The sequence below is a fragment of the Nomascus leucogenys genome, chromosome 18 (genome assembly GCF_006542625.1).
Source record: "Nomascus leucogenys isolate Asia chromosome 18, Asia_NLE_v1, whole genome shotgun sequence".
In the NCBI taxonomy this organism is placed as follows: Eukaryota; Metazoa; Chordata; class Mammalia; order Primates; family Hylobatidae; genus Nomascus; species Nomascus leucogenys.
The window spans coordinates 82,167,406-82,194,684 of record NC_044398.1 but is presented as its reverse complement, the minus strand read 5'-3'; the positions used below and the strand labels follow the sequence as shown (position 1 = coordinate 82,194,684).

At 39.8% G+C, this 27,279-nt stretch overlaps 1 protein-coding gene across 1 annotated transcript in view; it reads right to left on the bottom strand.

Moving 5' to 3' along the window:
• Window positions 1-27,279, bottom strand: part of ARHGEF28 (Rho guanine nucleotide exchange factor 28) — a 313,004-nt gene that overhangs the window by 136,447 nt on the left and 149,278 nt on the right. Inside the window, exons 5-9 of the mRNA XM_003266061.4 lie at window positions 21,653-21,836; window positions 19,069-19,249; window positions 15,060-15,129; window positions 1,082-1,134; window positions 150-210 (exon numbers count right to left, since the gene is read on the bottom strand). Coding sequence (XP_003266109.1) covers window positions 150-210; window positions 1,082-1,134; window positions 15,060-15,129; window positions 19,069-19,249; window positions 21,653-21,836 — 549 coding nt within the window. The remainder of the gene's footprint in view (window positions 1-149; window positions 211-1,081; window positions 1,135-15,059; window positions 15,130-19,068; window positions 19,250-21,652; window positions 21,837-27,279) is intronic.

Here is a 27,279-nt window from a genome sequence, read left to right as displayed (position 1 = left end):
TACAAATAAAATTTATCTGGATGCGTTTCAGGAAATAGATAAGGTTACCAGGAAGGAATATTTTATGTTAAAAGTTCCTTGCTTCTTGTCCACTCTAAACCTGGATCTGGGATGCCCCTATGAGAATAGGTAAAAGCGTTATTTCATACCCAAATCTAGGTTGTGCTGGTCTTCATGTTCGTTGTGTTGAACCACCAGGCTTTTGACACACTGGAAAAGATAAAGTCAGGTGGATTTTTTAAAAATTACATATATGCTACACTAGTGTTTATTTTTGTGAACTAGAAAAACAACCTTGGAAAGCATCAATGAAAACATGTTACAAGTATCATCACATGTAAACAGAAAACTAGTCTTAGACTTAATATTATTTCACAGCTAAAAATGAGTAATGAATCTACCCCAAGCTGAAACACACCTGAAAGCTGTACACAGGTTATTTTATTCTCAGAGGACATCTCCCAGATTTACTCTTGTAATCACATTGTTGTCAAATATCTATAAACTTCAAACTTCAAGTAGAAATTTGTTTTGCAGAATGTATTCAATCATCTTGCATATACAACTACAACTCAGAAAGATAGCTAGGTCTGGTTATAAAGAATAGGGATTAAGAATTTGATAAAGGAAATGGGGCTGGGTACGGTGGCTCATGCCTGTAATCCCAGCACTTTGGGAGACCGAGGCGGGCAGATCACCTGAGGTCACGAGTTCGAGAACAGCTTGGCCAACATGGCAAAATCCAGTCTCTACTAAAAATACAAAAATTAGCCAGGTGTGGTGGTGGGCACCTATAGTCCCAGCTACTCAGGAGGCCGAGGCAGAGAATCGCTTGAACCCACGAGGCAGAAGTTGCAGTGAGCCAAGATCGTGCCACTGTACTTCAGCCTGGGTGACAGAGAGAGGTTCCATCTCAAAAAAAAAAAAAGAAAAAGAAAACGGAATTTCACATTATTCTGAAAGTGACTTGGGGCACATCCTTTTTTTAGTGTTTTTTAAACATTTTTATTACCACTAAATCTTCATTTCTACTTCATGGGAAGACATGCAAAGAAGAAAAAAGCAGGGAGTCATTCATTACCTTTACATCTTCCTTTTCAGCTGCTGATCTGCTGGACACTGAATTCTTAATCTCTGCAAAAGAAATAATTATCAGGATCTGCTGATTGGAGCTTTTGTTAAGAAGAACAACAACAACTACTAGCTGACAAGTGTAAATGAGTTGCCCTGGAGCCTTCTGCACAGAGATAGGTTTTTAGATTAGGCCTCTTAAAAATCAGCTCTCCACAGAGCAGAGTGTCTAATAACCTGACTGTCCATACTCTGGTATTATCTGTGTGGACTAAGATGGAAACAAGCCCAGGAGCTCTCACAGGAAATCCTGAGGGGGAAAAAATTATCAGTAAATAAATAAATGCCCTTGATTCCAAAGGAAGGCTGCTTACTACCGAAAGTTCTTCAAAATAGCAGATTTTAAGGACGTGACTTGTACCCACCTGAGGAAATCCCACATGTCTATTTCCTCAAATACCACAGACTTCAGTATGTTTTAAAAGAGCATAATTCATTATATAAGAGGTCTGGCTTTTCCTTACACATCACTGAAGGTCAACAACACCAGCATAGACCTCAGCTTCAACCTCAGCCCCGGGCACACCGGGTGTCCTCTTTCTGAATAAAGGGTTTCCTGGAAACAGTAGTGGTCAGGATGTACTGGGATGAAAAAAAAAAAAAAAAAAGGTTCACCCAAGGCAGCATGTTTATCTGTGGTTTAATTGATTGGTTCTGTTCCCAAATACTCAGTTGCCCATAAACAAGAGCCACTATTGTCGAAATAACCACCAAGAACAGGTTTGGGCCTGGGGAAAATTAAAGCACTCGATATCCCTAGCAAGGACATATGACTGAAAGTCTCTACCCCAGATTTGCATTAACATGCAACATTGTGGGGTCTCACTCCTTTTCTGGAAGCTCCACATCCCTTCCCCCACAGCCCTGCTTTATGCTGATCCTGGGGAAACGCCTGAAGTTTTCCAGCAGGTTCGTTACCTAGACCTTCCCTACTCTGCTTTGTCACTCCTGTTAATTTACCTAACACCCCAAATCTGCAGATGGATTTATTCAAGCTCTTCTCACTTCTGGGCAACAATGCTAGGAGTTATCATCCATGTTTATGCTTAGAAAATGTATAAGGTATTCATTTATATGGCTCTACATGACAAATCATAATAAAGATAACAAATTACAAGGATGGAGCTACAAGTAATAAGACCAGGATGGAGCAGAGAAATCAACAATCCTTGTCTTGTGTTTCTAAAAATCTGGACAACAATAACTTTGAATTTGCTTTGCAGAAAGCAAGTAATACCACATTTGCATGCCACAATAGTATATTGCTCTTGAATTTATAATGCATATTAGCTTCTATGATTAAACCAACAAGGAAATAACCAGCGAACAAAGTAATAACCCCAATTTTGTGTGGTCATGTCAACTGATCTCAGCAGGGAATGAGGACAAGATCATAGTGGACACCCAGCCCAGGCAGCTTCACAGCATCCCTGCCGGCCTTTAAATGCACATCTCACAGAAGGCCTCCAGGTGGCAGCAGAGTAACATCGGCATGAACGGCATTGCCAGAGGTAGGAATGTCAAAATGGGCTAACTTCACCCTTCAAGGACCTGCTTTCAAGTACCAAAGTCCAAAACACATAGTTAAAATTAACATTTTTGTCCCACTACATAAATGCAGAAAATTGATGTGAAGCACCTACCATGGTATTTGGCACATTATAAGTGTACAGTAGGGATTTGGTTTGGTTTTGAAACTCATATACTCAAACCCTAAAAATTGGGATAAGTAGGAAAGAAACCACAAAGGCGTTTAAAAAAAAAAAAAAAGAAAGAAAGAAAGGAAGGATAACGTGGACCAGAGTTTCAATAGACACATCTGCACAGACATCAAGAGTCACACCCTTTCACTTTGCCTGTTTTAGGACATTCATTCCTTTAAAGTCATCTCAGCTGTAAACTCTTAAATGATCATTGTATTGCATTTCTAAAGAATTCTGTACATATAGCATTTATTCAGAAGAACAGTACACATTTTATCCAGATTGCTAATGGAAAAGGCAACCTCATCTGTTAATGAAGTTTGCAGTAACAGAGGATGTGTTCACACCTGGTAGTGCATTTAGGTTCCAGCTTCCTTTCCCTTCTCAAAAGGCCAGTGAACTAGTTTTTATAGATTGCCATGCCTACGTTTTTCCATAGTCCAGTGCAATTTTTTTCACTTCAAAACAAGTACCACAAACTATATTAAAATATGTCATTAAAAATTGTACATCACTTAAAAAATAACTTCCAAATGTAGAAAGTCTTTATCCAAAAATCATTTAAAAATATTTGTGATACTGCGTTGATTCAAGATAATAATGTATCTTTAATTAACCTAGAACTAAACAGAACTATATCTTAGAGCTTTCAAAGAATTTGGGATTCATTCTACTGGATTAATTAAATTGCTCTAGGAGAGTTTCTGTTAAATTAGTAGGATCCTTTTACACTAACCCACTGTACCACCAATTACACAGTGCAATCAAACCACTCGTTGCTATAGCAACCTTTAGCAGATAATGGTATCAGTAACTCTACCTATTGTGTTTTAAAGGCCTATTAATCTTGCCCTCAAGCCCACCCAGAAGTAAGGATTACTCCTCTAAATCAGACTTGCCAAACTTGATAAACATGGTTTTTTTTTATTGCCAAACTATAACGGAACAAGAGATAATCTCTAAGACTTGTGTTTACTAGTGACACTGCACCAACGAACAGGGTTAAGTCGCTGTAAGATTCATGCCAGTGTCTCATTAAGAAGCAGATTTGCCTAAAAAATCTCAACTCTATGCACATGTCTTACTGTCTTATTTTGCAAATGAGACCACAGAGTCTAGACTTAAGCAAATAAAAAGCTTACACCAAAAACGTAGGATGCTCACTATTCTGATTTTAATCACCATTTGGATGTGGCAGAAGAATCGTGGTCAGAGGCAGCCAGACCACCAGTGTTGTCTTGTTAACAACCAAGTCCACCACTGGCTTACATCTACAGGGTAATGTCAAAAGCACAGGTGGAAAACCAGGATCATGCTCTCAGTTTGCTCTGCCTGCCCCCACAAATGTCGGAAAAACACCCTGATGGTAGTGTTCATAGCAGCCTCTGTGCCTCTTTGGCATACATGGTTCATAGTCTTTGAATGAATCTTTTATTTCTCAATAGGCTGTAAATTCTGGGAGAGCTGGGACCAGATCGATTTCCACTCAACCCTTGTATCTCCAGCACCAAGCTGGGTGCTTTGCACTTAACAGGTGCTGAATAAATGCTTCTTGTCTCCACCTACATCTGGTGACCCAAAATATACACAGCTGACAAGATGTGGTGATGGTTAGACAAGCTGTGGATCAGGACAGAGAAGGAAAAGTTGTTTACTTTTTGGAATTCACTAATTGAAACACTTCCAATACTGGTGCTATTTTATCACAACTTCTGAACTGCCAGATTCATAGACAGACGAATGCTTTTCTCCTTACTTCCTCCCACCCTTCTGGCTCTGTAAGTCCAAAAGCCAACCCTTTTCCTCTCCACTTAGTAAGTATTGCTGTTTCACTACTAACTACCGCACCTGCGTGTGTTGCTATAATGTTTTATGCTAGTGTGCAAATTCAATTCACAATGGCCAGAGAATTAACATGGCAAAGGCACTTGAGAGACTACTTGCCGCTCCTAATTCAGAGACTATTGTAACACTTTGAAAGTTTGTTTCAATATCCCAGTTATTCCTTTTTTTGTTTCCCTAAAAGCAGGACTACTAATAAGAACTTTCATTTTGCCTGCTCCGTATAAATATGGACTGGGAACAACAATGAGGCATTTATTTACAGAAATATCAAAATGAGACTTATCAGTGAGTGAGAGCCCAACATTCCACTCAATTCCACAAGCTCCACTGGTCCCTACTGAGCAGCAGCTGGGGAGAAGAAACCAAGATGGAAGAAGAAATCCTTGGCCTCAAGCAACTCCAAAATGTGCTCCTTGGCATATCATTTTTATATTTATATTCTATATTGTTTCAGAAAGAATTTAAGACACCTTCTTTAAAATACAGGATTTTTTTTCCATTTAAATTACTTGTGTGTGTGTGTGTGTGTGTGTTTTTTAAGACAAAAGTAATTATTTAAGACAGTGGAGAATTCCCTCCTCTTACACAGATTTTTGTCTGGAGGTTAACATATGATCCAATTCTGGCCAGAGTCTTAATAGAAACTTTCCTGGCATCTCTCCAAAAAAGGCTTCTATCACTAATAGAAAAAAAAAAAAGTTGCAGGGCAAAAGGATCTTTTTCCATTACTCTTTTTGTCTGAATAGAGTTCAATGAAGAAATGATTTTGGGCCTGTAATCCCAGCACTTTGGGAGGCCGAGGTGGGCGGATCATGAGGTCAGGAGATCGAGACCATCCTGGCTAACACAGTGAAACCCCGTCTCTACTAAAAATACACAAAAAAGTAGCCGGGCATGTGGTGGTTGCCTGTAGTCCCAGCTACTTGGGAGGCTGAGGCAGGAGAATGGCGTGAACCCGGGAGGTAGAGCTTGCAGTGAGCTGAGGGAGCCACTGTACTCCAGCCTGGGCCACAAAGCGAGACTCTGTCTCAAAAAAAAAAAAAAAAAAAAGAAATGATTTTGGAGCCGCAGTAGCCCTCTTGCAACACCAGACTGCTGCAGGCCATTCTCCATGGTGTGCCTACTCTTACTGTGAAAACTTTTCTACCGGATTATCTTTTGAAGGATGGTTTTCTGGCCAACAGTCTTGAAACCGAGAAATAGTGTTTCCCTTGGGGATGAACGCAGATTTGTTTTCAGACCAGGGTAGTAAAGATAATAGCCCCTTCCAGTGCAAGGGTTGGGCAGGCTTGCTAGCAGTCTCCTTATAAGATTTGGGATTTTTTAGTTTGGGGTTCCTCAGCTGTGACACAAACTGAGTGTGTGTGCAGCATCTATCTGAGCTACTCACAAGGCCGCTGGGAGACTTGCTGGGCAAGGAGAACCAATGTGAACATGAAGCCCATGCTGCAATAAAGTCTTTTGTATAAAAAAATAAAATAAAATAAAAACTTGAAAAAAACTTAAAAAAATCAATATAACTACCATTAAATGTTGGTATATACTCCCCCATATATGTTTTTATGACAGCTTTATTAAGGTATAATTCATATACCATACAATTCACCCATTTAGAGTGTACAATTCAATGGGTTTTAGTATATTGAGTTCTGCAACCATCACCATAATCAATTTTAGGACATTTTCATCACTCCAATGAGAAAACCCCATACCCACCCATGAGCAATCGCTCCACATTTCTCCCCAACCACCTCACCATCCTCCTTCCACACCCCAGCCCGAGGCAACCACTAATCTATTTTCTGTCTCAACAGAATTGCCTATTCTGGATATTTCAAATAAATTGAATTGCACAATATGTAGTCTTTTGAAACTGGCTTCTTTCATGTAGCATAACGTTTTCAAGATTCACCCATGCTGTAGCATGTATTAGTACTTCATTCCTCTTTACTGCCAAACAGTATTCCATTAGATAGATAGACAGATAGATAGATAGATAGATAGTATCTGTTTTGTTTATCTATTCCTCAGCTGATGGATATTTGAGTTGTTTCTACTTTCTGTCTATTATTAATAATGCTGCAATGAACATTCTTTCAAGTAAAAGTTTTTGTGTAGATACATGTTTTCGTTACGCTTAAGTATATGCCTAGGAGTGTAATTGTTGAATCATATAACTCCATGTTCGATAAATTTTTATGATACAGATTTTTACATCTCCTGAACTCCTGCCCCTGCCCACCACAGAAATCTCTAAAGCAAAGAATTCAATTATGGAGAGAAAGTATCCTCAGCCCCAAAATTTGGTTGCAATTATCAATTACACAGAAGCTATAAATCACACAGTTGATCCTTAAACAACATGGGTGTGAACTGCATGAGTCCACTTTTATATAGATTGTTTCCAATAAATATATTGGTAATTTTTTTGGAGATTTTTTGATAATTTGATCAACTCACAGACAAACCACCCTTTCCTAATCCTCCTGCTCCTCAGCCTACTCAATGTGAAGACAACAAGGATGAAGACCTTTGTGGTGGTCCAGTTCCACTTAATAAATGGTAAATGTATTTTATCTTCCTTATGATTTTATTAAGAACATTTTTCCTCTAACGTACTTTATTATACGAATATAGTATATAATACATGTAACATACAAAATATGTATTAATCAATGGTTTATGTTATTGGAAAGGCTTCTGGTCAACAGTGGGCTATGAGTAGTTAAGCTTGAGGAGAGTCAAAGTTATACATGAATTTTTGACTGTGCAGGGGATTGGTGCCCCTAATCCAAGTTGTTCAAGGGTTAACTGCATTTTTAAATTGAAGCCAGGGCATAATTTTCCTAAGTTAATCAATGGCTTGAATAAAATTAAGCAAGTCATCTTTCAAAGACATAAACAAAATTCCATTTTTACCAAACTTAGATTCTACTTTAACTCAAGAAAGAAACTAACCTTTAGCTATATTTTCAAGTAAAGATCACTGCAATTCTATTAGAATACTTAGTTGAGTTTAATACTTTTTTTTTCTCTCTAGCCTGCTTATCTGACTCAGCTAGAATAAAGTATCTATATCAGATATGAGCCGAATATGTTGCATCTAGTGAGCTCTGGGGAACCTCTGAGTTGTGAGCTCAAACATACAGTGGATTCAACCAGATGATCTCTAAAGTTCTTTCCAAGTCAAACTATGATTCTTTAATCCTTTGATAAACTAAGTGGTGAGGAGAATTTTTATTTATGTGTGAGAAAATACTGACTTTTTATAATAATACACAAAATGAGTACCATATCATCATGACATCCTATCCGTATCATTGTCCCTTTAACAATGAAGATTGTTCTTTCCTGTGACAAGGAGAAGAAAGAGGACTGGCGAAGTCAGTCACTAAGGGAAATACAGAAAAGGCTGAATTGCTCTGTCAAATGCAGCCATAAAAAAGAGTATGAGTTCATGTCCTTTGCAGGGACATGGATGAAGCTGGAAACCATCATTCTCAGCAAACTAACACAGGAACAGAAAACCAAACACCACATGTTCTCACTCATAAGTGGGAGCTGAACAAAGTGGACACAGGGAGGGGAACATTACACACCAGGGCCTGTTGGGGGGTGGGGGGCTAGGGGAGGGATAGCATTAGGAGAAATACTTAATGTAGATGACGGATTGAGGGGTGCAGCAAACCACCATGGCACGAGTATACCTACGTAACAAACCTGTACATTCTGCACATGTATCCCAGAACTTAATAATAATAATAATAAATGAAAGCAACAATTACAAATCATTTCCTGGGGCTGTGTATGATTTTTTTGTTGAAAATGCCAAAAATACCCTACTTCTAGGAAAACAATATTTATCAAGTCCTTGGCCAGATATTCCACATGAGAGTCAAGGTAGAGCTGTGTATGCAAGTGAATGATCAGCTCTGCAGAACAGCCTGCCTAGTACTGCTGTCTTAAGTCCCCAACACCCAGGTCCCAGCTGTCCTGGCTTAAAGGACCTATATCTTGATATCTGAACCATCTGCAACAGTTCTCCTAAAAAGCGCTTGAGTTAGAGTGTCTCAAATGAAAAATCTTGGAAACAACACTTCATGTGGATAAAAGCCCTATTGTTTTCCCAGTAATATCTCACGGGAGATATTCAAATAAGGAGAATCCACCACACAACTCTCTCTACGTTTCACAAACCAAAGCACAGAGGGAAGTGCTCACCCGTCTACAGAATGTTCAAGCAAAAATCTGCTCACTGCTAGTCACCACGACACGAATGGCTAGGTCCTGGTATCTCAAAACACATATCTTTACCACTGAATCCACCACAGGCATGTGTTATATAACTTGCACTCATGATTAGACATCATTCAGTAAACATCCACTATGTTCAATACTGGGCAAGGTGCTTTATCTGTATTTTCTCACTGAAGTAGGTATTAAATGACACCACCACCTCCACCCCTACCCCATCATTTTCCACAAAAGCAAACAGCCTAATCACTTGCATTATGCTCAAAAGCCAGTTCACGGCAGAGCTGAGGTTTTTAGCAAAGTCAGCTTATTACTGGCATGTGTCATCAAGACATGTCTGTGCATGCGGGTCACAAGGACTTGAGAGAGATGAACCATTTGGAATAGAGCTCATTTCAAGGCAATGTTTCCAATGTTTGCGCTTTTTCTATCCCCCAAATGCTGGAGATAACTCTAGACCAGCAGTCCAGACACTAAATAGATCAGTCCTCTGCTCTATAGGGGTAGTGGGAATCTATAGCACAGTTGGTAATGGAGTGGACTGATCACCTGAGTTCTGATGGCCTGGGCCAGTGTCACCTCAGGTAAGTTACATAACCTTTCTGCGCTGCCACTTCCTCATGCATAAAGTGGGGAGGACTGATTCCTGACTCCCAGAAACACCCCTCCCCATGACCATAGGTATGAGCGCTCCATGAGTGTATAGACTTCACTCAGGTTGTGCCCAGTGCCTAGAACAATGCCTGGCACACAGCAGGTGCTAACAAATGCTTGAGTGAAATTAAATGCAAGCAAACGCCTTGAGGGCAAGGTTTTTTCTCTTTGCCTTTTTTTTTTTTTTTTTTTTTTTTTTGGTTACTGCCAAGAACAGTGGCTGGTATAAAGTGATGGACAGTCAATACATATTTATTGAATGGATGGATAAGGAAATGGGCCTAAGGACACGTGTCCAGCTGTCCAGCCTGAATCTTGCATTTGGACCAACAGCCTCTTCTGCCTCCCACACAGAATCACAAAGGGGAAGCCACTTTGAGCCGGTGAGAGCGGCTGCCTCCACCCTGAAGGAAATGATTTTGCCCTCTCTTCTTGGTGATTGTAACACATGTTCCAATCCCTATTTCCTTGTCAATGAAAATGTGGAAGATAATTTATGGGGAGAAGCCAACAAAGTAACAAATGAGTGACACCAAGTTAAGACAGTTAGCAAATGCAGAGGGTTTTTGAACCACAAAATAATTTTTTAAGCGGATTCATACAGTGGCAAATGGAACTGTAGTTGTTCTCAGGTTGTGTTATAGCCCAGTAGACGCCAGGCAGGCAATAGCCTCCCAAGTGATATCAAGAATTGAAGTGGGATGTCGGGGGAGGCTTGGATGATCTGGAATATTCAAGATGACTGTGAACAGTTTGAAAAATTCGTCCTTGCACCTCTCTGGTGTGCGCATTACTGGACTAACAGATGGTGGGATCCCAGGTGATAGTGAAAATGGAGGACATAAGATCCAGAGAGGGAGGTGCCACAGAGTTGAGGAAGAACAACATTTTCAAAGTACCTTCCACAGACCGTTTCTATGAGAGGTTGAGAACTGCGAAAAAAGGACTTTTGTGTGATCCGTTAATTTAGAGAACTGCTAAGTTAAACAAGATTATATAGGTTTCTTGACTTAGTAGAGCCCACAAAACATTAAATGCATTCCGAATCTCAAACGTGGGAGTTTCATATATAGTAGCCCCCGCCATCAGGGATTTCATGTTCTATGGTTTTGATTACCTGCAGTTGACTTCAGTCCAAAAATACTAAATAGAAAATTCCAGAAATAATTCCTACATTTTTTAAATTGCAGACCATTCTTGAGTAGTATGATGAAATCTCATGATATCTCACTCCTTCCCACCAGGAAAGTGAATTATTTCATTGTCCAGTGTCCTTATGCTGCCTACGCTACCTGCCCATTAGTCTCTTAGTAGCTCTTAGTTATCAGATCAACTGTTTCAATATGGCAGTGCTTATGTCCAAGTAACCTTATTTTACTTACTAATGACCCCAAAGCACAAGAGTAGTGATACTTGCATATTGTTATAATTGTTCTACTTTATTATTAGTTATCATTGTTAATCTTTACTACGCCTACTTTATAAATTAAACTTTATCATAGGTGTGTATGTATAGAAAAAAAGCATAGTATATATAAGGTTCAGTATTATCCAGGGTTGCAGGTATCCACTAGAGATCTTGGAACTTATCCCCCAAAGAGGGAACTACTATACAGCATTTTCTACTTATTTGGCCAAAGAATCCTTATTTTTCAAAATATCTTCCAAGATCAGTGTTCTGTACAATGCTCTTTAGGAAATCCTAGGACAGATAGATCAAATAAGGATAAGAAGGCAAGGGGAAAATATGGAGCCAGGTTTTTGATTAATACTAATAATTAACTTATTAATATAAGCATATTAAAATAAGATGACTTTTTGGCCATTCAATTCATTTGAAATAATGTCCCATTATTATGGGAGTACAACTAGAATCATGAAACTATAGAAATATGACTGGATCATAGGCAATAATAAAACCATTTATCACACTCACAGAGACAGCAAAGTTAATGTCCAGGCTAGAATTATTATAGTCTTTTAATTAATAACAGCTACAGATATAAGCTTAGAGTTTCCCCCCTATGACACATTGTCCCAGAGGGGACAGAAAAGCATAATCTACTAAGGATCTTCTAAGAGATTTCAAAGAGAAAGTTTGCTTTAGGGTTTTTTGTTTTTTGTTTTTTTAAAGAGGAAGCTCTTATGCTCAAAATGTTTTGTTCTTTCAGTTGAATCTCTTCCAGACTCACGAATGGACAAAAACTAATTGAATGTTTCCACTTTAGTTGAATATTGCCCTCTGCTGGAATATGCATACAGTTTCTAGTATTCTTTCAAGGGTAGACAAATACAAAAGCATTGTCCAGATTCAAGGGCTCTAAAGTATACCTATTAATTATTTGGAGTCAGAAGGCTTGGATTTCTGTCCAAATTCTTGTGCTTATAGGTTAATTTCAGTCAAACTGGCAGCCACGTATATTAACTTGGCTGCCCCAAACACCTGTCAAATTCAACTTGTCTAAAACTGAACGTATATTTTGTCATAATTCTGCTTCCTGGAAGGCCCATCCCACCCAGCGCTACACCCCAGGAATGGAGACACCGTCCTCCCTTACCACTGACAGCCAATCAGATCCTACACTTTCAGGACCTCACTCATGTGTCCTTAACTCTCCCATCTTGTCACACTGCTGTAGGGCAGATCCTCTTCTGCATTGCTCTCAGCAGCCCCCTGGCTGGTCCCCATCTTCCACTAGGCCTCTCCCATCCATTCCCCATACTTCCACCAAAGTGAACTTTACAGAGCTGTCAGGGTAGAATTCTAACAACTTGCCTCATGTACAGCCATGCCAATCTGCCTACTTCTTAAGCCTATGTTCTTGGCATCACTGCCACCACCATACAGAAGCACCCACATACACACACACACACACACACACACACACACACACGCTATATTCCAGGGCTTCAAAGTGAGCTGCATTTTCCCCGGTGCGTCATTTGGCTCAGGACTTTGTATTGCATGTAGAATTCCTTTCCCTCCATTAGATCACAGCTCCAGGGCCACTTCTTCCAGGAAGCTTTCCCTGACCGCTCCACTGTCACAGTCTACAGCATGCTAATACACACAGCTACTTGCAAATAACTCCTGTAGCAATTATCATACTATGCCATGAGAGCTTGTTTTTCTGCCCCAACCTCAAACTGTAAGCCCCTTAAGAACAACTTGGAATTAAAATACTCCTTTAGACCTCACTGTTCTAAATTAATTTGAAGGTAGAATACAAGAGAGGAAAAATTTGCAAGAGGATTTTTTAAAATCAGAAGTTGATTTTAAAAAAGAAAAAGGGCAGAGGCTTAAATAAGCAACAAGGTAATATAAAAAATGCAGTCAGCATTGCCATAGGCACTTGTAATCAGGTGCCCAGAAACTTAGCTCCAAGTTTATCAGAAAGCTAGAAGTAAGAAACCTGATCAGCTACAGGTACAGCAGTAAAAGTGAGCTGAGCCAGGCACTCAGGTGAAGCTGTGTTCCCAATGCAAAACCAGAAAGAGCTTTCCCCTGTAGGTCTTCAAGGAGAAAGCACAAGGTAACCCACTACCTTTTTGGGCAGCAGGGTAAAAAGTGGCTCCGTCAACACAGGCAGTAGCGAGTGTCACCCACAGGGGAGAGCAGTAAAGGCAATTGCCTTCAGCTCCAAGGAGGTGCAGTCTGAGGAGGAGGCTCAGCTGCTCGGGCTTAACCCAGGAACATATGCAGTCGGGACAGGCCACACAGACTCAGCAATTCACCGAAATATGCCTTCTCTAAGACTACTTTTTTTTTTTTTTTTTTTTTTTGAGATGGAGTCTCACTGTGTTACCCAGGCTGGAATGCAGCGGTGCGATCTCAGCTCACTGCAATGTCACCTCCCAGGTTCAAGCAATTCTCTTGTCTCAGCCTCCCGAGTAGCTGGCATTACAGGTGCACACCACCACACCTGGCTAATTTTTGTATTTTTAGTAAAGACGGGGTTTCGCCATGTTGGTCAGGCTGGTCTCGAACCCTGGACCTCAGGTGATCCACCTACCTCAGCCTCCCAAAGTGCTGGGATTACAGGTGTGAGCCACCACGCCCAGCCAAGACTACTTTTTTTTTTTTTTAAACAAACATGCAGGTAAAGAGTTTAAGATCATAGTACCTGACAAATACCTAGAATCCAACTCTTCTGTGAGGCCAGTTAAAAGCAGAATCAAAAATATTGACCAGCTATTAACATTGGTGGCTTAGGAACAAGGGCCTTGTCATATTTTTCCACCCTAGCCCCAGCATCAAGCTTGGTAGTTCTCAACCCTATCAGACCTGTGCCCTTTACATTAACAGGTATTTTGTGTTGCTCCCTTCACTACCTTGAAATTAAGTTAGTAGATCACATAACTATACCGCCTAGATACATATAACCTTATCTTCATGTCTAATTAAAAATAAAAATCAATATAATATCCTAACTAAAATATGAAGCAAATGGAGAGTAACTGATAAGAAGATAATATGTATTTCAATACATAAAACCTTTGCCCTAACTACCCTAGGAGACGCAATAATGTGGTTAGATTTTTGCAACCACTGGGTTTTGAAAACACAAAATCAGGATCTATTCCAGACAAGAAATACAGGAATATGCAAAAATATGCTTCCTAGAACGAAAACTTCTGTTTATTACCACAATTTACTAAAAGACCAAAATTATTTGCATATGGAAAAGCAGAAGTAACCTGAAATGAAGTAAGAATTGCATGCCTAGATAAACTGTCAAGTTGGGGAAAATGAGGAATGATGATGTTCCTGCACACGAGCTAGGTATTACGCACAAGTGGGGCATCAGAATGATTCCATGTGGCATGTTGTGGAATAGAGTAGGAACGATGTATTATAAAAAATATATCTGCTTTATGAACTTCCACCACAAGTAGAATCACACATGCCGTCTCTGAATCACCATCAGGACTATAAACAGCTGTACAGGACAACTCTTAGTTGCATAGGACTGTTCTGTACCTTGATGAACATCCAGCAGCCCCGATGCCTCAATTCTAAATGCCAGTGGTGCCCCCCGACCCTCGTGATGACAAAAACTCCTTCATGACTTCCAGAGTATCCTTGCTTAGCAAACAGTAGGAGATCCACAAAGGGGAAGAAACTAAAGAACAAATAGTTGAATGAAGGACTCAATGAATGAACAAGCTGAATGAGGAGAACAATCAGAATGTCAAGAGAGCATCCTGAAGATCAGGAATGCGAGAGGACCTGGCCCAGGTCCCAGCAAACAGCACTCAGGACATTCCAGTTAAATAAGAGAGTGGAAACAAACAGTATACTTCATTTGATGCTGTCTGAGGACCCAGGGGCTTTGCTGTATCCCACACCCCTGATCTTGCCTCTGAGCCCCTTGATTCCTGGCTGGCTTCACCACGCACTTCAACGGACTGGTTAGCTTGTTGGTCTGGAGCACTTTGTGGCTGTGGTAAGTGGGAAAGGAGCATGCGTACCTTCTTCAGTTTCTGCACCGCTGGAGGGCATAGCTGTTCTTTCCTCTGGCCTGGCTTCTTGCTCAAAGGCCTAGGAAACAAAGGGGGAAAAAAAAGCACAGAAAACCATTTGAGGTTTCAGGTATACAACAAAGAGGCAAAAGTCACTATCAATGATCTCAGAGCTAGGAGGTTGGGAAAGAGTGGGTGGGTGAAAGCCGCTGGGAAAACATATAGCCAGCACCCCAGGAGGAGGGCGAGCGAAGTCTGGAGAAACTCAAGGCAGGGGCCAAAACTGTCCCTGCCACTAATCTTTTATTGCTTCTGCAGGTCACACCAAACAGAAGGTTCTCAGGAATATCATGCATGTACCAGAAAGAGAACCAAAAATCTTGACACCAGAAAGAAGGGCTTCTGGTCTGTGCATCTGCCACCTGGAGCGGACCAAATCCACATCCTAAGACACAGGAATCTCAGAGGACCAGGTGAGGGGCTAGGACCGTGATCACAAGGAAGATCCAGGATATGACCATGGGCCCTGAGCTGCAGGTTGGCACACGCTGGTGCAGGCTGGCCCTGGGTGAAACTAAGTTGATGAGCCTTCCAAAAGGCTTTAGCAAAAAGTTGCCCTCTTGGGACCATCCCAATTTTCTTTTGACAGATTCCCCACAGCCAGTGAAAATGTGAAGAAACACAGAATTATGTATTGATGTGCTGAATAGTCAACCAGCTCAAGACGGCCCCAGCACAGGTTCTGAAATCAATCATCAGTATACTTGGGCAGGTAATCACATAACTGACATAGGTCCCTTATCCCCTTTGGCGTATCATTAAGCCCCGTGGATTGGGTGCTTCATTCTTTGACTATTTAGGAACAATGCCCTGCAGCCAGAGTAAAAGGAATGTGAAAATATATACAATTTAGCAAACCACAAACAAGCAGGGAGCAGCAAGTGCCTGGTCACCCACCCTCCATGGGCTGTTAACGCACCCCAGCCCCACCTCCAGGCCACTGTGTTCTCTTCTAAGGCCCACCATGGAATGAGTGGCTGGACCAGGGCAGGTCCATATTAAGGGGTAGTGAGGAGAGGGCTGCATGAGCACCCAGGGATGGAGGAGGGGTCACTACACAGGCTCAAGGCCTAAGATAGCCACCTGCCCCATGTGTCTACCTGGGCTGAACCTTAGCCCCGACCCCCCTGTCTTTCAATGAAGAGAGTCGCCAAGCCTATGTGAGAAAAGAACATCAGGCAATGCTGGTTTCTGATTACACAACAAAACTTGAAATAAGGAAACACTATTTTCTCTTGAAAATAGAATATATTCAAACTTAATTTTTATCCTTATAAGTAATTTTGAATATACCTTTAAAAACTTAAATTTCCTAGCTGCTTATTAATTTTAGCCAAGCTCTAGAGTAAAATTATAGCATTTGGATTCTTATGAGGAAATAACTAAAAAGTGATTAAAAGATACAGCTACGAGTTTTCCTATTATTTAATTTCTTAATATTCTGTCTTTACAGTTTGGATATTTAGCACCACCTTCCATTTTAACATTTAATATTTATTAGAAACTGTCAGGCCATCACTGTCAATTGAAATACAGTGTGAAAGTATGAACCCTTTACAATTCTGAAAGTATGGCTTCTGACTGGGTTCACCTGGAGAGCTCTATATATTGTAAAGCAAACTCAGGTTTCCACAGCAAGGTTTTACTGTCATTGTTCTACAGGACTACAGATAACTAAGCAATGCCCAAACCCGGAGACTAAACATGTCTCCTTGGAGAAGACTGAGCATGGGCTGTAGTTCAGTGAGTACAGATCAGTCACTCAAATCAAAGTCACCATCTATAGCTGTCATATAAAAACGGACTTTTAGATAAGATTCAATAAAGCATGAATACTTTTTATACAAAATCTATAGTAATCTCATAATATTTATCATCCAAAGTTGTAAAGCTTCAGTGTGGACAACCTATAAAATAATTACCACCTGCTTACATTTAAAATAATATCTAACCAAGTAATATGTACCACAAAAAATTTAGATAAGAATACAATAGAATCACTTTGTCAGGCAAGTAAGAACGTCTTTAGACGTCATAAAGAATCTCTCAGCCCTTCCTTCTTGGTCTCTCTGCTCACTACCAGCCGTACACCTCAAGAAAGGAAGGAAAAGGAGGAATGTGGAAACTTGGAACATAAGGCCATTCCACTCTGATTCTTGTATCAAGTGTTTTTCATAAGATGAAAATCTCATAGAAACTGGAGAGCCATCTCCATTTGGCCTTTGTGATTATAAAGTCCACTAAAATAAATTATTAAGGTATCTAGATTTACTCATCATAAATCTTCCCCAGGGTCATCAGTATTATCTCAAATGTACATGAGAAATCACGAATCTAGCCTAAGACTTTAGGAGATTTTATAATGAAGCAAATGTTCAATAGAGTTTGTTCTGTTCTTTTCAGGATAGTCACCAAGTGCCATGCCGCTGTCTGAGCATCTCTTCTGAAGAAAGGCACTTGGCTGAGCTCTGCCCCCATGGAACTGAGCCATGGCAAAACCAAGCGTCTGCCCAGCCAGAATAACCACCACTTGGTGCTTTGGTGAGAAACCACAGTGATGGCTGAAGGCTTGCATAGTTTTTTGTTTTTTTTTTTTTTTTTTAGACGGAGTCTCGCTCTATTACCAGGCTAAAGTGCAGTGGTTCGATCTCGGCTCACTGCAACCTCTGCCTCCCAGGTTCAAGCAATTCTCCTGCCTCAGCCTCCCAAGTAGCTGGGACTACAGGCGCATGCCACTGTGCCCAGCTAATTTTTGTATTTTCAGTAGAGATGATGTTTCACCATGTTGGCCAGGATGGTCTTGATCTCCTGACCTCATGATCCACCCACCTCGGCTTCCCAAAGTGCCGGGATTACAGGCATGAGCCACCATGCCCAGCCGGCTTGAGTAATTTTAAATGACAAGCATCCTTAAAAGAAGACCCTCATTCTGTATATACTGTATGTGATGCTGTATGTCAGAAAATTACGCACCAAATTCCCTAAAATCCAGCAAAGAGAGAAAGATCATACTCTGAAGACCATGTTTTATTTTAACTGGTTAAATAAAACTCTATATGGAGTAAGCCAATAATAATATTTTGTTTGATACATAATGTTTTTGGCTAACTCATTATTTCAATTATATGAAGCAAATATTCTACAAAAGCTGAAACTATGGTCAATGATAATATTGGTTTTCTAAGCTGACTTTTTACTCTGTAAAGCCTAAATAGTCATGAGACCTGTGCCTTGTGAAGGAATGTGCTTGAGAACACAGGAGGCCACAGGATCTGGTTAATGTGTTCATTAGACCCCGGAGCACCGCCAACTAGATTGACTCAAGCCCCCTTACTCAAAATAACACCTTGGTTAATCATAATTAAAAGATGGAAATATTCTTAATATTCTTTCAAAGTCTACCAAAAGAAAAAAAGAGAGATAAAGTTGAAATGTTTTAAACCCTGAGATGAGCATGCTATGATAGCACCCAAAGGTGGGGTTTGGACCATGACGGGAAGGGGAAAACCTCTTTGGAAAAGATCTAGGTTTGTACCTGTTTCCATTCAAGCAGAATCTGTACTGGATTCTGCACTGGAACAAATGCTTAACTATATTTGAGCAATATGATAATCTGGGAGTAGATATTATACATGTAAGATAGCCCTAAATGTAACTGCTTTAGATAATAATTATAATACAATCAATAAATTAAGAGAAAATATCTAATATTAAAGTACTAAAATTCAACTATGGAAAAGATTGGCTCAGAAAAGAAAATGAAAATATTATACAAACTACTATAAAATATATAATAATCTTCATTCTACTGATCTAATGCAGTTTCCAATTTCATGTGCCCCAAGGTTTCATTAAAAAAAAGTCCTAACCCCCAAAAACACTGTTCTCATAAGAAGAAATTGATGCCTGCATTCTCTGAAGCATGCATTATCGTATGCCAGAATCACTATGTACAAACCTTGACAAGAAAGGCTCTATCCCAAAAGTATTTCCGGAAGAGTTTAATATCTGCCTCCAACAAATGCTCGGCTGTGTGGTTAAGGGTCAGGGTCAGCGTTTCCGATGAGTGAATGTAATGCAAGGAAGCCTCTTCACTGAGCTGCACTCGGGAAAAGCTTGGGGACCATCTGCCCTGAAAACTGAAACAACACAAATCAAAACCCACACAGAGCTTCAAAGACACCAGCCCCAGGATCCCAGCACTTAGGATCACTGCCGCGATCTTACAAATCCAACTGGCAAAACGATCCTTGAAAGTCACCTACGTGCAATAAATACATAAGATCATGAAAACAGATACTAATAAAGCCATCTTCCTTTTTCCACCCAGAGAAGTCTATTGAAAACCATTGACATATACTACATACTTTAAAGGTTTACATAAAGAATGAAACAGTATTGATCTTTAAACATAGTACTTTACCTCAACATTTCATTCTCCTTTTAATATGAAAAGATGCCTCTCACTTTAACGGGGCTACCTGTAGTAGAACAAATTAGCTGGCAGCCAGTGGTTTATTAGGTGATTACTGTGGGAAACAGATATGATCTCCAGGGAACGTGGTGAGGTTTGGATGTTATAAACAAGTGAGATATTCATAACACATGATACCACTGTTGTAAATCCTTATGCAAATTAAAACATGCACAAATTTGATCATGTTGTATTTCTGAATACACTCATACACAAAGGAACAACATTTCCAACCTAAATTCTTGAATATACACTTATTTTCTGTTATATCTTGGCTGAGAACATTTGTACATTTGTAAATTACATGTAGGCTTCATGGTTAGTATCACAATATTCTGGATGGCTTATAAGGTCCTGTAATAGTAACAGTAAAAAAACCTCAAGGGGAAATATTAATGTTCTTGGATTACAGCACACCTCAGCATGTCACATCCCACCAGATTGTCCCCAGATTCCTCAATTCACAGAACTAGCTCTATGCCCCTTTCCTCTTTTAACATGACCTAATTTTGTTAATGAATGTTTGCTTTACAAAAATATAGTATATTTCCAATGAAGTAAATGTTATCTCCATCAGATGGAGTGACAAAAAGAGATCCTTAAAGAACAATTTTACTCTAAGTCTTGGGGGACCTCTCCAAACTCCTGACACTCATTACTGGCAAGGACCCCAGAAGTTTCCAGAAAACAACTCCCCATGCCAATAACAAGCCACTGAGACGAATGGTCTCTGAACCCGAGCAATAAGGTCATTGTTGTTAATTTAGAATATGGAAGCTCTATCATCATATCACCAGAATTTAGCTTACACTCTACTTATAATCCCATCCATGAATGGATTTATTAGACCTGGAAACTTTTAAAACACGTATTTTCTCGTCTTGGACACAGTAAAAAGATACAAAGCTACCAACAGATGAAGTGTGCCTCTAGGACCTCAGTGGAACACAGAATTGTTCACAATGAATGAGTCAAAGGAAGTGTTCTTGCCTTGCCCTTTTTAGCCAAGGAAGTGGGGTCATGTTAAAACAAGGAAAAAGACAATTCCCTCCAGATAGGCTTGCCCCTCGGTTGATGGTCATTTGATCAAATGAGAAAAAATAAATAAACAAAAAGCTCTGATTTCTACTCTAATGTTCACTTATGTACTATATAACTATAAATTAATTACATTGAGTTTCATGAGCCAAGCAAAAAAAGCCAGTCCATTTGAAAATGCCACATAATAATACTCTAATAATATTTAATATTTATGTAGCATTTACTCTAACAATGGTTAATATTTATGTAGCATATTATAATTTTCAATTTGCTTTCCCATTTATACTTTGGTTTTATACCATATTAAGTCAAAAAAATCACTATATATGAATCTTTCTTTCATAAGCTAAGAATAATGACTGACCTGAACCATTCTAAGTAACCAACAATACACTCATTATTCATTGGAAGTGTTGATACCCTCATTAACACAGAGAATATTATAGTTTACAAATTATTTCCTTTACATTATTTCATTAGACCATAATGACCACCACATTGGCTAAATCATACCATAGCATTTGTCTGTTATTCATTGATTCAAAAAAAATTTATATCCTTTCAACAAATATGCGTTGGACATTGTACTAGAGCATTGCAGTGGGTAAAACAGAAATAGTCCCAGACCTCAAATGATTAAGAGATATATATAAAACAAATGATCACATATATAATTATAATTAATATTGTGAATTAGTCATAATGTTACTCATACTTAACATTGTGAATTAATCATAATCATCAAAGAGAATAACACAGAAGGGGGTGACATTTAAGCTGAAATCTAAATGCTAGTGTTTCCCCAATTTTTTTTCATTATCACTCCTTTCAGAGCCTTTTGAGACCTTTTTTCCTGTCTCACCCTATATCAGTATATCTGTTTATATGATCTATATATATGCATGAGAGCTAACAGTAAAACATAAACCAACATTAGCTTGTGGTTTGGTTATTTCCATTTTTCTATAATGCTTGGCCAACTTTATACAAATAATGAAGAGAGAGACTATCAAATAGCTAAACTCACTTTGTGACATCTTCCACCAGCTTGGAGTGTCCTCCACGTAAAGCTAAGTCTAATGGTGTGGCACCCTCTTCGTTGGGTAAAGCCAAGGCCTGGACTCCCCCCGGGAGACACAAGAAGAACTGGGAAAGTTTAGCCAGGCCCCATCTCATAGCCAGGTGTAGAAGAGATTCTCTGTGAGAAGATACTGAAGAGGAAAAAACACATACCATATTAGTTCCTCCATTTACAAAGTTTGTTTTACACATTTTATCAAAGCGACAATGTATTTAGATATAATAATGTCAGAGTTGGAAGAAATTAACAATGGCACCTAATCGCTGTATCTCATTTTACAAATTTGGAGAGTTCAAGATTTTTGTGAATGCCCAGGTAGCCAGTAGGTGCTGGGGCCAGGTCCGCTCAGCACAGGTAGAGTGTTCTTTCTACCCACTGCACTACACATTCATGTCATCTTTCACTAGACATGCAGTGCAGTTATCTAGGGAAGCCGGTTATAGGAAAAGGATCATCCTTTGGAAACAGAGACTTGTTGATATGCAAAGAGTTCCTTGAGGAGATCCTGCTGCTCAGGCAGGGAGGCTCTCAGAGGCCAAGACTGTAGAGGGACCTCCGTTTCCACCCTTTGTCCTCAGAGCTGCTCCTCCCTTGATGAGAAACTGCAACAGAAATGGCTTCATATGGGTCGTTCTCAAACTTCACAGCAGTGCTTTTACCCATCTACTAAATCCCTGAGATTATGTCAATATTGTCAAAGCCACCCCGTTGCTCTGCTCAGGAGGCTCGACCTGCAAGGCCCCTGCACAGAGGGCCCTTGGTCGGTCCGTGTGCATCAGCTCCACTGTGGTGTTTGCTACTCTCTGTTATCATCTTCCAGGCAGAGGGGTCCTTGAGGTATTTTATTCCTAATACCTAGCATAGTATCTGGCAAACGAAAGCCATTTAGCATTTGTGGAGTTGAATGGCAATTGGCTGTTAAAATCTCTACGGTTTGTGTATATTTAAATTACTTAGCTTGAATTCAGTCTGTCCACTGAATTGTTCACTTTAAAATGGACACTGAGAACAAAATGACCTATTTCTCCACAGTTTCCTGTCCATATTAACACTATCTTACTATTCCATTATCTTCATTAGCACAATTTTACTATTCCAGGAGCCACTTGCCCAGGCAAATGAATGATTGCTCATTATAGGAACCTTCTGCAAGACTAACCAACTGTTCAGTAGAAACCAATAAAAGGCAGTTTGAACCCTAAAAGCAATCTTAACTACATTATGATCCTTCCCGAGTTCTGATCAAGCTCCTTTCCTGTCCAACATGCCCCGCTCACCACCATCCCCAACATTAAAAACCCTTATAAGGCCAGGCGTGGTGGCTCATGCCTTAATCCCAGCACTTTCGGAGGCCAATGCGGGAGGATCACTTGAGCCCAGGAGCTCAAGACCAGCCTGGTGAACGTGGTAAAACCCACTGCCTACAAAAAATACAAAAATTAAACAGGCATGGTGACACTCGCCTGTGGTCCCAGCTAATCAGCAGGCTGAGGTGGGAGGATCGCTTGAGCCCAGGAGGCAGAGGTTGCAGTGAGTGGAGATTGCACCACTGCACTCCAACCTGGGCCACAAAGTGAGGCCCTGTCTCAAAAAAAAGACCCTCATTAAGCCAAACTTCAAGTTCTCAATAAATTCTCACCTCACGGCTCCCCCTTCAAGACACCTCTAAGGCCCTGTGGAGGTGGTGTTCTCCCATACCATAGTAGGCAATAAACTCAGCTTTGTCCTACCTGCAGGCTGTGGTAATGATGATATTTGGGAAGCCAGGTTTCTACAAAGCTCTAATTTGAAACAATTAGAAGGAAACACTCCACCATAAATGAATGCAAAAAAAAAGGCTTAGTTTACATTTTTAATTATTTATATATCTATATCTATAGAGATATAGATATCTAGATCAATGAATGTAAGGCATTATACTTAAAATATGTAAATGAACTCATCACAGTGAAATGCCACCAACTTACCAGTATATTTGCTCTATCAATCATCTGTGTGACACAGAACACATCCCCTCAGTAAAATAACATTCAAAATACCAAAATATCTAAAAACAGACAAGGCAATACACTCCTGCCAGACATTTGTTTAATATACTTGATATCTTCTACTTTATGAAAATTAAAAGAACTGTGTTAGCTATTAGAGAACTTATCTTTGACTATTTTATCCTTTAACTTTTGACCATTATACTCCTTTGATTAAAAAGTGAGGTTTTTGTTTTTAGATTCCCAGGAGGGTATCTAAAATGTTGGATAATATTTGTATTTTTCTTCCTTTTTAAATAATAACCAGGAAGAGACTTGTTAAGATCAGGTAACAAATATACATATGCACACATATGTGCATATGTACTCCCCAGCACAGGAAAACCTGTCAGCACGAGATATTAACCAGGCATACTAAGATGGAATTTCTTTCCTTTTTTTTTTTTTTTTTTTTTTTTTTGAGATGGAGTTTCACTCTGTTGCCCAGGCTGGAGTGCAGTGGTGCAATCTTGGCTCACTGCAACCTCTGCCTCCCAGTTGCAAGTGATTCACCTGCCTCAGCCTCCTGAGTAGCTAGGATTACAGGTGCGTGCCATCACCCCCAGCTAATTTTTGTATTTTTAGTACAGACAGGTTTTCACCATGTTGGCCATGCCAGTCTGGTCTTTAACTCCTGACCTCAGGTGATCCACTCGCCTTGGCCTCCCAATTACAGGCATGAGCCACCGCACCCGGCCCAGATGGAATTTCTAAGACATATTTCCTAATCTGAATATAGTGAGAAATATTCCATAGTTGTATGGATTGTAATTTTCTTTCCCCTCCCAAAAAAATGATCAAAAGAGAACATCTAAACCTTTTGTGTTCCCTTTTCAAATTATACCACTGGTAAAGGGAAGCATGGTATCAATTTAAGTAACACTTTCTGCCATGTCTGGTGCAATGCCCTAAATACCATTAAACCTGCAGTGTATTTCACTGTATTCAACCTGACCAACAGTGTGAGTGTGGGCAGATCTGTTTCCTCTACCAGGAGAGTTCTCCAAGCTTGTTCTGCTAATCCAGCTCCCTCTTCTCGCCTTCTGGCTCCATCCTGACATCTTGTTCAATGAGAGAGAACAGTAAACATGCAGGCCTGAATGGCTCACTGTTGACTCTCTTTCTGAGAATCTACCCACTTCCCGGGGAGGAGGGAAGGCAGGGGAAGAAAGAATCTTCTGATGTTTAAAGAAAACAAAAAAAACCGACCAAAATGTTGTAAGAGGGAGCTTTCTCATTCAGTATGAAAGTTCAGAGTGCAGAGCAAGGCAAACAGCTTGAAATAGGAAGCATCATGACATATATAAATAATTCTGCTTGTTATAGAGTTTCAGATTTCTTAACAGCAGCCAGGAAAACAAACTGTGGAAAGAGGTTATACAATTTGGCAGAGGTGGGAGTGTATAAAATAATTTCTTTAACTAAATAAATGTCTCTTCCTGTTTGGTTGGTGTCAGGAGTTATCTGAACTAATGTAACCAAAGCAGAATTACTAATAATTGCTCTAATGGCAAACATTAAAAGGTACAACCTATAACATCATGAGAGCATGAACACCGAGACACAAAAAGGAACTGAACAGGCTGTGCCATTCAATAAGTCATTCCTTACTGCATAACAGGAGTCCATCTGCCCCAGATAGGAAGGGAGTGCAGAGTTTGTGCTTCTCACTCTGCCAGGCATCAGTTTCTTTGCCCATGAAATGAGTCTGTCACAATAAAGATCCAAGGTTCCTAAGAGTATTCAATCCTGTCCTAACTCTATAGTTACTATCTGCAAAAACAGCACAGGTCAAAGCTTCCAGGCATCTGAAGCACAAGGGCAAGGAAGGTCAGACAGTTTGAGTGTTACTAAAGGAAAGTGGTTTTGTTACTGGTCAATTTAGAACCATTATCATATCTACACAAGATTTGGCCATACCTTTCAATTAGCCAAAGGCTTAGCTTGGAAGATTAAGAATAAATTAACCTCTCAAATGTAGGCTAATCGATCACAACCAAATGTGCCACTCTGTGGGGCGTATTGATAATAGGGGAGGCTGTGCATGTGTAGGGGCAGGGAATATATGGGAAATATCTGTATCTTCCACTGAATATTGCCATGAACCTAAAACTGTTCTTAAAAAGTCTATTAAAAAATAATAAAATAAGTTAAATAATTAACCAAGGTCTCCAGAACTCACAATCACTGCTAGAGGAAACGTAAACTGTTACAACCCCTTTGGAAAACACAGCAACATTATCTAATAAAGTCAGAGAAACTAACACAAATCCAGTCCACAACAGTTCCATTCCTACCTATAAACCCTAGCAAGAAACCATGCAAAAAAAATATAAATGGTTAAAATTCAAAGTAATCTTAATGTTCATCAATGGAATACATTGCAGGGCAATCATATAACAATATTCTAACCATCAAAATGAATTACAGATTAACACAGAAGGAAGTAATGAATATACTGTCAAGAGGGAAAAATCAAGTCACAAAATACACAGGATATATTTCAATTAATATAAAGTTCAAGAAGAGTAAAAGTTAAAATTATTACTTAGGCATATATACATAGGTTGTAACACTGTAAAGAAAAGCAAGGAAATGGCTGCTATAAAAGTCAGCACAATACCTGATAGGAAAAAGAGAAGAATGTGACTAGGAAAGGAGGAGGGGCATTTGCACGCCTGAGGTCCATTGGTATGAGTGTATCTCTCTGTTTTTCTGTCTCTGTCTCCCTCTGCCTCTCTCTCACACACACACATATATATATACACACATACAGACACAGGGTAAAATATTTTTTCTGATATTTGTGTGTGTATTAGTCTATTTTCACGCTGCCGATAAAGACATACCTGAGACTGGGCAATTTACAAAAGAAAGAGGTTTAATGGACACACAGTTCCACATGGCTAGGGAGGCCTCACAATCATGGTGGAAGGCAAAGGCACTTCTTACATGGCAGCGGCAAGAGGGAGCTTGTGCAGGGAAACTCCCATCTTGAAAACCATCAGATCTCATGAGCCTCATTCACTATCATGAGAACAATGCAGGAGAGACCCATCCCCCTAATTCAATCACCTCTTACCAGGTTCCTCCCATGACACATGGGAATTGTGGGAGTTATAATTCAAGATGAGATTTGAGTGAGGACACAGCCAAATCATATCATTCTTCCCCTGGCCCCTCCCAAATTACATTTTAAACCCAATCATGCCTTCCCAGTGGTCCCTCAAAGTCTTAATTCATTTCAGCATTAACTCAAAAGTCCACAATCAAAAGTCTCATCTGAGACAAGGCAAGCCCTTTCTGCCTATGAGCCTGTAAAATCAAAAGCAAGCTAGTTACTTCCTAGATACAATGGGGGTACAGGCATTGGGTAAATACACTAATTCCAAATGGGAAAAATCGGCCAAAACAAAGAGGCTACAGGCCCTTTGCAAGTCTGAAATTCAGTGGAGCAGTCAAATCTTAAAGTTCCAAAAATGATCTTTGACTCCATGTCTCATATCCAGGTCACACTGATGCAAGAGGTGGTTTCCCATGGTCTTG